General features: G+C 38.0%; 1 protein-coding gene across 1 annotated transcript in view; it reads right to left on the reverse strand.

Moving 5' to 3' along the window:
- Positions 1 to 17084, reverse strand: part of LRRC2 (leucine rich repeat containing 2) — a 66275-nt gene that overhangs the window by 20721 nt on the left and 28470 nt on the right. Inside the window, exon 4 of the mRNA XM_066569612.1 lies at positions 7172 to 7308. Coding sequence (XP_066425709.1) covers positions 7172 to 7308 — 137 coding nt within the window. The remainder of the gene's footprint in view (positions 1 to 7171; positions 7309 to 17084) is intronic.

Consider the following 17084-nt stretch of genomic DNA (forward strand, 5'->3'; position numbering starts at 1 on the left):
CATCTGCACAATAACTTTTATTTCATTATTAAATATAACAGAAGCATTGTCACTATTTCTGACTGACCCAGCCTTGGCACTGGCTCTCCCGGATTTGGAGGAAGCTTCTAGCAGCTTCTGCTAGAAGCCACCCCTGTAGCACCACACTACCAAAACCTGACCATGCAAACCCAATACACTATGCTAAAGCATGCAGAAGACAGGGAGATGATTCAGGACAGCCAGCAGATCTTCACCAGGGAAATGTTCTGCCTGCTCAGCCTAGTGGCCTTCTACAGTGGAATGACTCCATTAACAGGTAAGGAAAGGGTCATCCGTATGGATTTCTGTAAAGCTTTTGACATGGTTCCCCACAACATACTTCTTGCTAAGATGGAGAAAGTGTGATTTGATGGCTGGAGAGGTCAGTGAATAGGGAACTGGCTGGGTGGTGTCATCCCCAGAATACTTGTCAATGTCTCAATATCTGGATGGGAGTTGGTGAGAAGTGGTGTGCCTCAGGGGTCTGTATTGGAACAGTGCTATTAAGTATCTTCCTCAATGATATAAGCCATGGGATCAAATGGACCCTCAACAAATTTGCAGATGACACCCAGCTGAGTGGTGCAGTTGACCTGTTTGGATGATTGATGTGATGTGATATGATGTGATGTGATGTGATGTGATGTCACCCAGAAATATGCAATGTCATCCAGAGGGACCTGGACTTGCTCAGGAACCAGGTCCACATGAGCAGCTTGAGATTTAATAAGATCTAGTACAAGGAGCTGCACCTGGGTTAGGACAATCCCAGCACCAGCACAGGCTGGGGAGCAGAGCAGCCCTGCCCAGAAGGACTTGGGGGTGCTGGTGGGTGAGAGGCTGGACATGACCCAGCCATGGGCACTCCCAGCCCAGAGAGCCAAACGTGTCCTGGGCTGCATCCAAAGCAGCGTGGGCAGCAGGGGAGGGAGGGGATTCTGCCCCTCTGCTCTGCTCTGGTGAGAGCCCACCTGGAACCCTGCATCCAGCTCTGGGGTCCCAGCACAGGGAGGACATGGAACTGTTGGGGTAGATCCAGAAGAAAACAAGAGAAATTATCAGAGTAATGGAAAACCTTCTCTGTGAGGACAGGCTGAGACAGCTGGCATTGTTTAACCTGGAAAAGAGAAGGTTTCAGGGAAGATCTCATTGTGACCTTTCAGTTCTTAAAGTGGGCTTCCAGTAAAGATTGAGACAGTTTTTAGTAGGAACTATTGTGATAGGACAAGGAGTAATGATTTTAAACTAAAAGAGTCTACAAATAGACGATATAAAGAGGCATTTTTAACAATGAGGGTGGTGAAACACTGGTAGAGCACCCCAGAGAGGTGGTAGGTATCCTATTCCTGGAAACATTCTAGGGCCCCAGATTGGATGGGGCCCTAGAAACATGTTCTAGTTAAAGATGTTCCTGACCTTGGCAGGGGGTTGCACCAGATGATCTTTACAGATCCTTTCAAACCCAAACTATTCTATGTGTCTATGTTCTATGATTTTGAAAGGTCTTCATGTCTGTGCTTGCTTATAATAGGACTGAACTGAAACTGTGCATCAGAAATACAAAACAAGATTTAATTTGATCTTTTGAAAACACAGTGTGTTAAAGCAACCATGAAGCATAGCATTTTAATTTCTCAGAATTTCAAAGATCAGTATATACAGGATTGACATGAAGATGTAGGTATTCATAGGTACTCACTCTGCTTGACAAATTATTCATATGCTTTAACAGTCTCTAATTTCTTCATTTTGTGCTACTCAGATGATACAGAAAAAATTCTGGTCTCTTACTGGGACTCCTCAGATGTAGTATTGAACACTGCTGAAGGCACAATGATGTTGAAAAAAAATTAAATTTGTTTTCTGTATCAGAACATCAGCACAAGCATTTCTGTCTTGCTCCTGGTACTGTGGAATGGCTTGCCTGTCCTGTGACTGACAGTATGTGCTGTACCAGATGGTACGGATGGAGGAAATTAGAACTTCTTAACATTCCCTCTCTTCTCATTGAAGTTCCTTTGGGTCACATAGCTGCTGTTGGCTGCAGCAACACTATTGGCAGGAAAAAAGGAATCCACAACAGAGCTGTCTTTTTGAAATATCCTGCACAGGAAACTCTAATTGTGTGGTTCAGTAAATAATTGTAGAAAGCAATACTTTCTGAAGAAAGCACACCTGAAAATAAGGTCAGAGCAGTTTTTCTACAAACTTTAATAATAAAATATATTATTTATAATACCGAGCTTTTTCCTGAAGAAGAATTTTATTGCATAACCTGTATGATGATAATAGTGTGAGGAACACTATCCAATAGTTAAAATACAAATACTATCATCATACTAATGATTAAATTCACATGCAAAATAGACAAGAAATTTGGAAATAAATCTATCCATCTCCTTCTCCCTGTAACTACTAATACATAGTTTATAGTATAATGACACTGTGGTGAGAGAGGGATTGGATAAGGTACTAGGCATGCCTCTCCTGAGCATCTTAGCTAGAAGAGCAAAGTCCTCTCCACCTAAGAATCTTATAAGGTATGTGTCATGTCAGGGAGGATTGTGCCTTAGGCCTCATAGTGTACCTTCCTCTGCTAAACTTGGCTACTGAGGTCTGTTTCTGTCGGGTTCGGCTGTCTGTCTCTGCCCCGACACGGGTAGTGTGGTTCTTGGGTGGCACGCGTTTTAAAGGATGAGTCTGGACTCTTCAGCTTTTCGGTCTTCAGGTTGTTTATTATTTCTTATCTACAAAATTTTCTGTCTGCCCAACAGAGGTCTGATCTGCAAGCAGTCACAGGCACTCTCTGACCACCCACGGGGCGGTCATGTCTTTTTATACTAATATCTACGTACATAATATTTACCTTTATTTCCCAATGCTTTTCACCCATGTTGGCAAGTGCACCTTCACCATAAACCAATCCCCAAATGCCAACATCACCACAGGAGATGGAGGACAAGAAGAAGGAAGAAGAAGGACAAGACACGCCCTGATCCCTCCATCTTGTCTCCATAACCCCCCTGTACCCAAAAACCTTAAAATCTATATTTCACTTTCTAAATGTGTCTATTTTACACCTTTTACTCTAAAGTGATTCTCTTGTCCTCAAACTCTTGTTATTTCTGTGGATGGATCAAAATCAAGCCACCAGACACTCTTGGCAACATTCCAGGATTTTCGAGACCCCCCAAGGGTTCTCCTGGCATCTCTGGACATTGGGAACAGTGTGCTGAGATCCCACATGTTTCAAGCTGACTACATAAACATAATGTCATGTAGGTTGACCTTTCTTATGTACACTTATATTTTATTTCAATTTATATTTTCACTCATGTCCGGAGGAAGATATTGCTTATTTGCAAGTGCAGCTAATATAGACTTGAACTCCACTGCAGATCCCTAAGCTTTCTCTGCCAAGTTTTACTTCTTGTTATACTAATCAAATATTGATTTTAACGAATATCTAAAATGTTAGACATAATATCTAAATATTTAATTAGATAATACCTAATAAATATCTAAATCTAAAAATGTTAGACATCCAACAACAGAACAAATTTTAAAAAATTGAAAGCTAGACATTGAAACAGATTGCTGTTCCTTGGACATAATATGGAATGGTATGAAGTCCTAATCCTTGAGAAAGTAAAAGATGAGAGTACACATCCCCAGTTTTTTTCATGTAGCATCAGATTACCTCATTTTAAGATTTAGTGAGATGACTTACAGAGTGTTGAAAGTGGCCTTTACAGGCAGAGAAAGAGCTTTTTGCTAGAAATGAACAGACAAATGAGCAATCTGCTTTCCTCCTGATACTGTTGCAGAAGGAATGTCCCTCAAGGAGCAGCTCCAAAGCACAGTTCCAAATAGAAATAGTCCAGGCACTTGGACATGTGTGTTTCTTATAGGCTGATACAGCCACTTCATGAGGTGCATTTGGACAAGAATAATGTCATGGTTTTGGATGGGATGTCTCTCTGGCCATTACTCTATGCAAAAAAAAAAAACCCTTAAATAATTTCTACTGGGCTGCAGTTGGCCTTAATTACTTCTCACTAAGTTTTACACTGAAGAATACTGATGCCATTCTCACACACTCCTTTAATCTTCCCAGAAGAAACTTTTAAGGACTTGAAAGTCAAATAAAAATTTAACTTCCTAAGAGAGGATAAACAGGAAACATATTTATCAACCTTCTATGTTATTTTTTCTATTGGTTGCCAAGTTTTCTCTTTCTTCCTAGTTTGTAAAGAGAAGTCATTCTCCTACTAAAACAGAGCTTGCACATATTTGCTTTATTATAATCTCCAATTCCTAGTACTGACTCCACATGAGAGACACAGCCAACCCTTATGAGCATTTCACTGGATTAATGGATGTTAGCAACAATTCTATTGGACAATAAATTATATAATCTAACTTGTGGTCATTAATACTTGTATTGCTTGTCCATGGCAATGTGCTGGCAGTGTGGGGAGTTCAGGGGAAGATGCTCTGCAGAAAGACACCAGAGGCTACCCTAAATGGATACCAACAATTCCAGATGGCTCCAATGGACTGAGCACAAGACACAGCAAAGCTCCTCAGCAAAGTGTGTGGTGGTGCCACTCTAAAAACTAATTTAAGAAAGAGGGAAAGATCCACCAGAGAAAGGGACAAAATAAAAAGAGTAAGAAAGAACAGAGGAAATACCAAGTCAAAGAAGGAGGAAGCGGAGGTGCTGCATGGTGGAGTAGATCCCCACACTACAGTTCATGGAAGACTCATCCTGCTGCAGATGGATATTCCTGAAAAAAGCTCAGCCCATGGGGACTCCCATGACATGGGGATCCCCATGACAAGGGGAGAACAAAAGTGTGAGGATGAAGGAGAAGCAGCTATAAACCACTCTGTTCTGGCTGTAACTTTCCTTGCCACCCTGCACTACTCAGGGACAGAATAGGAATCTGAAATTAAGTTGACCTTGGGAGAGAGGGGAAGATTTTTTTTTTATTGTCTTTGTGTCTTACTACTGAAATATATGTTGACAAATATTAAATGAATCTTCCCAAAGTACAGTCTGTTTTGCCTACAAAAGTAAATGAGAAACAATCTCCCTGTCTTATATCTTGAACCATGAGTTTTCTCAAAATATTTCCTCCCAATGTCATGCTGAAGAGGGGGATGAAGTGATCAGACAGGTAGGCATTTGGCTATTCAAAGCTAGCCCAGCACTATTTTTCTGTTTTCCCTTTTTAGACTGTTAAGACTAATTCAATATTTTAATTTATTAAACAGTTACTTGCTAATCACTGTTTGTCTGAGAGTCAACATTAGACACCTATTATGTCAGCAAGGATTCTAATGCATTTGTTCTGCATAATATGAGCCATAGTAAGTATGCTAAAGGCCAAACACTTAGCAGCACGTCACATCATTCAACAAAAGTGTTCCTTTAATTGTATGTTCAGCTTCCAAAGCTGCCCTTGAAATTTTGATTCTGAGAAACAGAGTTTATAATCTAAATCAGAAGAGCTTGTGTAGCCTACCTCCCAGATCACTACAAATATAAATTGAGTTTCGGCCTCCAGAGAAACACAATAAATAATGCCAATATTTTTCTTCTTGACCTTTTGTACCATACTAACATGATGTTGCTTGCAGTTTTTACTATTATATACGGTTATTTGCACAACTCCAACTTTTTTTCCCTGAGTTTTAAGTGAACGATTAGGCCATAACCTACACTCACTTTTGTGGCTTTCAATTTCATTGAATAGGAGACTTTATGAAAGAAACAATATTTTAGAGCTCTCCAAAAGAAACATCAGTCTCTCAGACTCAGCCCTGAAAAGACTTACATGCACAGGTAGGTTTCCATGCAAAGGCTACCCATAATGCATAAACATGGGTAAATCCTTCCACTACAAGACCTATGTAAGCAGCTGGGAAAATACTCAGTGGTTTTAAAACAGCAGTGACTGGGAGTAAATTTCCATCCACAGGTTTGAATATACTCACATATTCTCACAATATCTTATATTCCAAGATAATTTTGTTTAATTCATTTGCCTATTCAGGACATATGATTTCCTGATTCCATTATGATTCCTTTTTACTAGTTAAATTCTATCTGTTTCAGTCACTGACTTTGCTATCCAAAGGAGAAGAGGCAGGAGAAAGGACACCTGCGCTGGTTATTCTGTTGCTAGCATTTCTTTTTCATGTCCATTTATTGTGGGAAGGTTCACTCTTTGTTTCCATTTTGTTCACTCATTTTTTTTAGCAATTTTTTTAAATAAACTTCGTTACTATGAAAAGTCAGTGGAGAAAATTAATTACTATTACTTTCCTCAGAAGAGAACATAAGCAGGGCTAAATCAGATCTCACATAAATTTAATCCACTCCAACATTGCCAGTGAATTACCAGTAACAGATGTTTAGGGAAAAAGTAGGAATCAGTAAAGAAGAGGCTGACACTTTTCCCTGAAGGTTCCTCTACTCACCCCCCAGAAATCAGGATATTAAGAACCTGAGAAATACAGATGACAGCAAAAATTGTGGTTAGGTACCAGCCAATGATTTTATTTCCTCCTGACAATAAGTCTCAGAGCAGCTGTGGCAGAGAGCAGTTATGCAGCCAACAGAAAGAAAATAATGCTGGTGCATGCCTGGGACTTCTTTTCTCAGTCTATTATACATTCATGCTATTCCTCACATGTAATATCTTTTTCAGAGAGATATTTGTGCTCATAGCAAAATGCAGTGCTGTTTATAGAACTTTCCATACAGTTTTTAAACTAAAACAGACACTGGGAACAAAGTGTGTATGTGAATTTGACTATGAAGATATATTTTATTTTTACAGAAAACAGCTATTTGCAGCCTTCTGCTTATTACCACAGCCAAATCTCCTTTAGGATCCTGTCCTCCTTAATATATCAGAATATATACAAGTAAAATTTAGTTACTGGAAAACCAAAACAAAGTACTTTGGCCGTATTTAAGTGCTTTTAAGGCATTTTCAATGATATTACTAGTAAAACATTATTGTTAAAAACTTGAAGGAGTATAATTTAATCTGTTAAGAAAAGATTTGAACACTGTAATAAAATACCTTTTATGCCAAATAAGAAAGATGGAAACAAACATAGATTGTTATCTTACTTCAAATGGGAGCTCTGTTATTTCCATATTTCCAGACAAATCCAGTTTTTCTAGATTCTCACAATCACCCAGTTCTGGAGGAACTGACTTCAAATTATTGAAACTCACATTGAGCACTTTGAGGTTTTTTAAGCAGCCTGTGAGGGTAAGATAATTCAAATCAGTGTACTTAAAAAATAAAAGAAAGACAGAGAAAGCAAAAATAAAAGGTATACTCAGTTAAGCAAAGAAAAAGCTCCTTACTGTGATGATGAATAAGATTAATAAATATTTTCTGCAGTGATCACTAATATTTTGAGGGGCAATAGTGCCCTTAATCAGCAATGTTGTTAGAGAGAGTTTGAAAGGACACAGCAAAGACATTCAAAGATCTTGTTTCTTCTAACAATGAGATGCCTCTTGACCGCATTTGAAACTAGAGAAGTTGGCTTTTGGCTTGGCCAAAAGTTCTTTCTTGGCTGTAGAAAATTTATTTACCTGCCTATTTACCTACACATCTTTGCAACTTTTATACAACCTCCTTGTTGAGAACAATCACTCCTACTAAACTTACATCAAGAATTCTGTCTTTAGTATCCTGCATAGCACACTTTTGATTATATAATGGATCTGTGCATGTGTTTCATTATTTTCTTTTTTGTGATATATCATATCTACTGGCTTAATTTAAAGGCCATTATAATATTCTATGCTACATTTAGTAACAAAGTTTTTTGCTTCTTCAAATTATAACATTACATAATTGTGAACAAAAAGAGGAGGTTAGAAACACAATTAAAATTCAATATCCTGAAAAAAATGCAAGTTATTCTGTGATAAAATCAAACTGGAAGAAATTTGAAAGTATCAAACAGCTAATGTGGTAGCAAAGGAATCATTAAATACACAACAAAATGAGAACATTTTATGGAAAGCCTTGTTTTTGTATTACATGAATGATCACGGAATTGCAGAATCGCAAATGGTTTCATTTGGAAACAACTTTCAAAAATCATCTAGTACAAGGCCTTGTCCAATCTGTCTGAATACTTCCCATGATGAGTCATGCACAATTTCTCCAGGCATACTGTTCCAATGTCACATCACCTTCACCATAAATAATCTTTTAGGTCCGATCTACACCTACTCTCTTTCCATTTGAAACCATTGTCCCTTGTCCTGTCAGTACAGGCACTGATGAGAAGTCTCCTCCTACCTTGCTCATAAGTGCACTTTAAATGTTGAAAGGTGGCAATAAGGTGACAACAGAACCTTTTCTCCTTCAGTCTAAACCCTCCCAACTGTCTCAGCTTTCCTTCACAGAAGTGTTCTAGACCTCTGGCAATCTTCACAGCCCTTCACTGAAGCCATTCCAGCAGGCTCATGCCTTTCTTGTACTGGAAGCCCCAGGACTGGATTAAGTTTACCAGGTGGAGTCTCCCTTCAACATACTGGTCACACCCTTTTTGCTCAAGATACTGTTGGCTTTCTGGGCTGCAAATGCACATTGCCAGCTCACATCCAATTCTCATTCACCAGTATTCTCAAGTCCTTCTCTGTGGAGCTGTTCTCAATCCATTCACCCCTAGTCTGTACCAATATTAGAAATTGTCCCAGCACATGGGCAGGATCTTGTACTTTCCCCTGTTGACTTCAACGAAGTTCACATGAACCCACCTCTCAAATTTGTCAAGGTGGTCCTGGATGGCATCCCTTCCTGTAAGGATATTAACTGTATATACTCAGCTTGTTAACATCTACAATATTTCCCTCTATTGATTTATTTTCCTGTAGTATTCTCTTCTACCCAGCGACAGAATACAGCATTTAGAAGGAAATGCAGAAGTAAGAAACACAAATGCAATTCAACAGTTGGAAACTGGGAGAGAACAGTATTATTGTCAACAAGTTCTCAAAGCAGACTAGATATTTTTAATGCAAGAGGAGACACACAGCAACCAAAAACTTATATAAATCAGAATTCCAAGTCTGGCCAGGACAGGACTAATTTTTCCAGTAGCTGATAAAAGGCATGGCCAGGACCCAGACATTATTCTATACCACCTCACATCATTGTCAGGAGTGGGAGAAAGAGACTTTCTTCCAGCAAGAAGGGGTTCTGGTTTGGGCAAGTAACCATGGCGAAGGGAGCAGCCTGATTTATTAATTTTCTATTGTCAGGGTTTTTTCTGTGTGAATGAAGAGTTTTCTTGTAACTTCTGTCATTAGTGTTGTGGTTTTTACTGTACATTTCATTAACTTATTGCTGTTTCTGGTAAATTTTTTCTTCTGTCAGTGTGCAATTTTTACTTGTTTTTTGTTCCTCCCATTCTCCTCTCCAGACTGCTACAGAAAGAGGAGAAGGGGAAAGCCAGGAACAAGATGGAGTGGTGCATGGTTTGAAGAGTCTTGGGGAGCCACTGAATTGGGGGTACCACCTAAATCATAACAATCAGTCTTCTATTTATAACCAATTTTTTTTAAGAATCTGGTGTTTCATTAGATTTGGTTGACACTGCAGAGTATAAAGCGTCCTCAAGTCAGTGTCATAGTAGTGTTCTTATCCTTAAGACATTAACATTTAGTTAAACTTCTTCCAAAGCAAATGTTGGCTTAGAGTTGTTCACCTTTTGCAACCTATGGAAATCCTCACCTGAGGGTATTTAGTTCTTCCACAGAAAAGGACAGAGAAGAGACATAGGGAGTAGAAAGTCCTACATTTTTTTCCCTGAGAAGTTGCTGTTGCCAGAGCCAGAGACACGCAGTTTGATGACCAACACTAGCAGTTGCCAGATCACACAGCATTTTACATAAACCCCACAGTTTCCCTTGGACACAATATTGTCTTTAAATGATGACTGGACCACCCAAATCATCTCACATGTGGCAGACAAGGCATATGGTGTGATAACTATGTTACATCAATCTCAACAAGTTACAACAAAGAAAAACACAGGGTCTTCCACCCAGCTTCCTTCCAGTTCTAGCTCTGCCAGAAACTGAGGTTTATTTCAAAATTCAGTTTTCCTTTTAGGATAAGTGACCTTGTTTTCCTTTACTGTAAGCTGCTGGTTTAGTTAAAATAGAAGAAAAGATTTCTGTAAGACTACAACAGGCATTGTTTTGCCAGTATACTATTATCTGACAAGGGTCCTTTGGGGTAATAAAACAAATTTAATTGTGTCAACATGTGAACTACATTTTAAGCACCTAAAAATAATAGAAGTTTAGTCTACTGATCAGGAAACCTCACCAGGTTTGGTATCATAATGTAGATGAAGATATCATATCACATGCTAAGTGTCATAATCATGAATTTACCACTTCATTGCAACAAAATTATGACTGAGACAGAAATGCCTTAAAACTAGAGAATCAGAAAATCACAATTGACTTCTTCAACCAACTAATCCCTTGTTAAAGGAGAGCAAATCCCATTGGAATGAAAGAAGCACCATTTATTCAATAGTCCTGGAATGCTTTGCCTTTTCTTTCAGCACTGGAATATTGTACTGGTTCTATCTAGAATGGAGTTAGTGCTTCTCATAGCAACTCATATAGTGTTATACTTTGGATTTATAACCAAACAGTGCTAATAACTGAACAGTGCTAATACTGCAAAAAATTCTTTTTCTCACTGTGGTGCCCCAGTGAGTCAATTAGGAGTGGGCAAGAGGCTGAGAGGTGACAAGGCTGACACATTGGATCCAAACTGACCAAAGGAATATGCTATAGTCACATTCATCAGAAAAAGCTGGAGACAGAGGTGGAATGGGAGTTTTAAGGTCTCTATTGCTTAGAGACTGAATGTGGATCAATTTGCGATGAGTGCTTTTGCATCACTGATTTGTTTACTTCTTTTTAAACTCTCTTTGTCCTGATTGCGTGAGTTTTGTCACTTCTGCCCTCCCCTTTCTCTCCCCCTCCTCCTGTGGGAGACAGGACTTGAGGGGACTAAGCAAGCTGTATGAAGCTTAGCTGCCTACAAGTGCTAAACCACAACAGATGTTGCTAATTTTTCAGTCACTGAAAGTTCTACCTCTCAGTTCCATTAGTAATTGAAGAACTAAATACTAATGGACTACTAGGCAAGGCATCTGGTGTTACCAACATGATAGTCACTGTCTCATCTAACTCTGCTCAGGTGGTCATCTCTGATGTATTAGAGACATGGAGCAGAACCATTTATGAGAAAGAAATCACAAAAAATATAGCAGCCTTCTTGGGTAGTGGGATGGACTCAAGCACAGCTTCTCTGCCTGGTTTTCACAGCACCTAACATGTATGTCAATGTTCCCAGTATGGTTTGCAGGTATGAGAAAAAAGATAAGTAAAAAATGCATCACATTTTTTCTTGTCATATATAGTCTCTCTCTAACATGACAGAAGGGCACTAGATTCTACAGTCAATTTACAGTAATTGCTGTGACTAAGATTATGAAAATTACTGGGAAAAGGCATGAGTCATGCAATTGAATTTTATTTCCATAACAAATAGATGAATGGGATGAAGCTTGCCAAGATCTGCCTGCAGGGAGCAATCTCTTGGAATTCTATAGGGGCTATTTTTCACCTCTGGGCTCATCAGTTGATTAAGTTATGCCACCTGACAAGCGAGCAGTAGTCAAACAATAATATGTCCTCTAGGGCAATAAGAAATTTATAAGACTAACCAGGATATCCTGGATAAAATCCTTGCATGACCACTTCACATAATCACATTTTTTTCATTTCTCACATTTCATTTGAAAAGTAGTTTATTTTTTACATCTGCTGCTGTTATGGTATTATTGGAAGTTACTGAGTTTCTTAATTTTCTTTATTTGGAATAATCTTAGATTGTTAGCCTAAATTTATTTGTAGAAGTTTTATAGACATACATTCTTTTGTCTAGTTCATCTTTCAATCAGGTTTTTTTCCTTACCTGATGTTTACTTCTGATGTTTTCATAGTTAACAGACTATGTTAAATCTCAGAATTAATTTTACTAGTCTGAATAAGCCATTTTTCTAGTCTCTGCTGACAAAATAAAAATTCCCCTCCTTAAATAGTCCTAATAGACTTATTTTGCATCTGTTCTCATCTAAAATTACTGGATAGTCCTCCTGTGACTGTTCGATTTGGAATTTCATTTATTTCATTTTTTGCATTTAATGATCTCTGACATGCTGCATGAAAACTGAATACATGATCTTGACCTCTGCAACTGTGAATTTAATCTCTGTATTTTTTAGAAGCCTATCTGCTCATCAGCCTTACCATATTTCCACCTGTTTTGCAGTGACAACACACAGACACACTGTGTCAGAAAATTTCAGTAACCCTATTCCTGAAAATTGCTAAATGTCAAGACTGATCCTTGAGAAAATCCACAAATTACCTCCTTCATGACCAACACCTTTTCTTTCCAAGTAAACACATTTTTGCCTCTGGTTTAAGAAGTCTTTTGCTCATTTTTCAATTGTGGCATCAAAGTGCATTCTGTTAGAGTCAAACATTCATTTTCCATAGTTCTCTGTATCAAACTGGTCATGGAATACCAGGTAGACAAGATCTACTGCTTGAAGCTTAATCATATTTTCGAAAGATAGAAACCAAATGAGTGGGGAACAACTTGCTTCTCCTTTATAAAATTTTTATTTCAACCTGGTTTCCATTCAGCACCACATCTCTGATTCCTTCCTGTAAATAACTGTTTAAAATTTTTGTAACAAACAATGTAGATAAGGATAGAGTTAGGCTATATGAGCTGTCAGAAAGGTAATCCAGATTACAGAGTGAAACCTGCTAGGCAAACTTTTTCAGAGAGAGAGAGAGCACAAATGTGTGTCTATAAAAAACATGTATGAAAACTAAAGATTCTCAAATCCTGTGTCTTGACCTAAAGTACACAAAATTGTGGAGCCATGAATTCCAAAATATTCTTCAAATACCACAGACATTGCCATTTGGAGGAGGGGGAAAAAGAAGGGTGATAAGGCAGTATGGACTTTCACAACCCTGAAACCTGCATCTAGGGGCTTATTTATGTCTTCTTAATGCAGAAGTTATCCACCATCTTTGGTAGGGTGCCCAGTAAAATCAGGCTTAATGAGCATGTAATACAGCCCTTTAGGAAGGGAGGGAGGAGGTGACATCCCTTCCATGAGTGCACAAATGCAAAAACAGGATTTGACTCCCACACATGTTACTTATACATTCATATAATATTCAAGCACAGCTTCTTAATTAAAAGTAATAATAGTAAAATCATTGCTGTACAATACTCCTTTTAACTATGCTTCATGTTCCTGAATTTTCATTCTAAAAAATATGTAAATTCTGGAATTAAACAGATAACATTTCTGTGTTTTCCATGGAGAGGCAGTAAAGTCCAAAATTAAATCCATGGCTGCCCTAAAAGTTTCCCAATTAATATTTCTTTTTTAGATGGGAGAGCCGGTGTCATAGTTGTTGCATATATTCACAGCTTAAATTTTTAATTCATTTTTTAAAACCTGAATTGGTAATTAAATTCTGTAATTTCTTATGAGAAAAGCAGCATTCTAATAATGCTAATACAAATTCACCTTTTACACAAGCCTACATTAGTGGTTCTAACAAGGTGTCAGAGACAAAATACAGATGAGGTTACAGAATGCCTTTATTGTCTAAGGATCCTATTAAATGCAAATGTAGATCCACTTGGAAAATGCTTGAAAACTTTTTACATTAATCTGCAAGCATAGAATAATTGAAATGTGGAATGTCTTGGCTTGGAAGAGACCTTATAGATCATCTAGTTCCAGCCCCTCTGCCATGGGCAAGGCCACCTTTCACTAGACCACAGTTCTCAAAGCCCCATCCACTTCCAGGGATGGAGCATACACAGCTTATCTGGGCAAGCTGTTTAATTGCCTGATCACCCTCAGAGGAAAGAATATCTAATATCTAAACTAAACCTACCCTCTTTAAGTTTATGGCCATTACCCTTTGTCCTGTTACTACATGTGCTTGTAAACAGTTATCCAGGTATTTTTATAGGCCTCCTTCAGGTACTGAAAAGCCACAGAAAGGTCACCCTAGAGCCTTCTTTCCTACAGGCTGGACAAGCTAATTTCTCTCAGCCTGTCATCTTAGGAGAGGACCTTGATCCCTCTAATCACCTTTGTGTCTCTCCTCTGATATCACTCCCACAGTTCCATGTCCTCCCTGTGCTGGGACCCCAGAGCTGAATGCAGGGTTCCAGGTGGGCTCTCACCAGAGCAGAGCAGAGCAGAGGGGCAGAATCCCCTCCCTGGCCCTGCTGCCCACGCTGCTCTGGATGCAGCCCAGGGCACGTTTGGCTTTCTGGGCTGGGAGTGCCCATGGCTGGGTCATGTCCAGCGTCTCAGCCACCAAGCCCTTTTCAGCAGGGCTGCTCTGCATCCGTTCATCCCCCAGCCTGTGCTGATATCAGAGTATGCGTCAACCCAAGCACAGCACCTGATTCTTGGTGTTGTAAAACCTCATGAGATACATGGTTCCTTTCGTCCTTTCTAGTTCCTTCTAAAATGGGCACAACATTTTCCATCTTTCAGTCACCTGGGACTTTACCTGACTGCCATGACTTTCAGAGAGTGGCTTAGTGGCTACATCAGGCAGTTCCCTCAAGCTTCTGGGATGCATCTCATCAGTTTTCATTGACATTCAGGCTCCTCAGATGGTCATGAACCTGATCTTCGCTTATAGTACAAGTGACTTAACTCCCCCAGCTCCTGCCCTCAGTGCCATTTACTCAGGAGGTGTGAGAAGAGAGACTGCCATTGAAAGCTGGGTCCAAAATGTTCTCATAAAAACAGTCAACTTGCGACCAGTGTTTAATACTGCCTCTCCAAAGGGAGGATATAAACAAAATTTTCCTCTGTTTCATACAAGACTGAGCTGTTGGAAAAATCACACTGAATTCTTAATAAATGACAAACGTAATAGATGAGTTTGCAGTTACTCAGAATAGGCATTTAAGATGAGAATATGTATTTTCTTCTTGGAAAATCACAAAATACATTGGGAGTCTTATTAATAGAAAAAGCTATTTTAGGTATCAAGAAATCACTTAAAATTCTATTACTAATAGTTTTCCCTTCCGAGTTCTAGAAAATTGAATTAATGATATGAACAAAGGAAATTTAATACTTTGCCTAGAAAAGAGACAAAAATTTGCTGTGATTTCTTAATAAAGTATGCCTCAAAAGCAGTTATTTATAATCCTAAATATTTGGAAAATCAAAAATGGGAGAGGACACAGAACAAATGTTTTATTAACAGCTCTTTGAGAAGTATAATTTGTGGGACAAAAAAATCCCAGTATAACCTTATAGTTCCGTGCCAGCATAAAGGCTTTGGCAATATATGAAACTTCAGTTCACTACTTCCTATGCAAATATGAGAATATATTGTTGGATAGTTTCAGTTATAGCAATTACTAATGTACTAGCACTAGTTTACATGCAGGAATTGCACTGCAGCCACAGAGCCAAAGCCAAAGCTGTAATCTCACTCAGAAGACAAAGAAAATCCCCTGGCTACACCTCATTCATGATTTTTTCTCTGTTATTCCTAGGCAAACCATTTTAAGATAGACAACTCCATCTGCACTTTTCTTTTCTTTTCTTTTCTTTTCTTTTCTTTTCTTTTCTTTTCTTTTCTTTTCTTTTCTTTTCTTTTCTTTTCTTTTCTTTTCTTTTCTTTTCTTTTCTTTTCTTTTCTTTTCTTTTTTCTTATTCTGATTAAAATATTTACTATTACACAAAAACTATCAAATCAAAAGTATTCTCAGCTGTCTTCTGTTACAAATATGTTCTTGTTCATGTAAATATGTGACTATAAAAATGTGATAGGAAATATCTGATAATGGATTCAACTCTTTCTTCTCTCGGATTCAGAGTGTAGCATTATCTTCTAAATCTAGTAAAACAGGAATATGAACATCAATATTCCAGAAGTCCAGAAACTTCTACTGCAGCAATGATTCTTTTCATTGAAAATATTCTTATCACCTGATGTTCTCTTATACCTTTACCTCTAGTGAGAATCAAAAGTTGTCATAATATGCCTCACCAGGTTATCCTCTGCTGGATGATTTGTTGATCTAAAGTTGACTTCAATTCTGTCTGAAGATTAAAGACTCAACAAGATGTATGTCACTGCCAACATCAACTATCTGCCATTGCTCTCAAGTACATTTGAGCTGTGATATTTAACTAGTTATTGCTATTTTGTAAGCAGAAGACAAAATGATGAATAGCTTAGCACTTAACCTTTCCAGACACCTTACCTTCTGATTTAACACTCAGTCCTCACTCTTTGCTTAGAGCTCCCAAATGAAACCTACATCAATAATTTTCCTTGTGAAAATTTAGTAGATAAGTTGACTTATATATAAGTATACTTAAAATATTAAAGATTTAACTTAGAAGCAGTATTCAACAACTTCAAATCATCCAAGACCTTCCATAATATTGCATTATGAAAATAATTAACATTTCCAATACACATTAATACTTGTCTCTGTATGTACATATAGTACATGAAATAAAAGCACAGCTATTTGCAATTTGCAAGCATATCCCCTTACACATAAACAAAAAGAGCATTACAAAAATTAAGACAAATCTCCTCTGTAATTTATGCCATAACAAAAAGAGCAGTTCCAGTGCCTTACTAAAATGTGGCCTATCAACACACAACATTCAGTAAGACTGAAAAACATCAGGAAGTTTTGGCAAAAAAATGCTGAACAGTGGATTTTTGTATTGTTTAATTTTAGACTACATGAGTGATTATGCATTATTTTCTGGATAGGCTAGAATTACTACTGCAATATAGAATTATATATAAGTTACATATGTATATCTATAGATATATAGATATATATATTAGACATAGATATAGATATAGATGATATAGATATAGA

This window comes from Molothrus aeneus, chromosome Z (genome assembly GCF_037042795.1).
Source record: "Molothrus aeneus isolate 106 chromosome Z, BPBGC_Maene_1.0, whole genome shotgun sequence".
NCBI classification, from domain to species: domain Eukaryota; kingdom Metazoa; phylum Chordata; class Aves; order Passeriformes; family Icteridae; genus Molothrus; species Molothrus aeneus.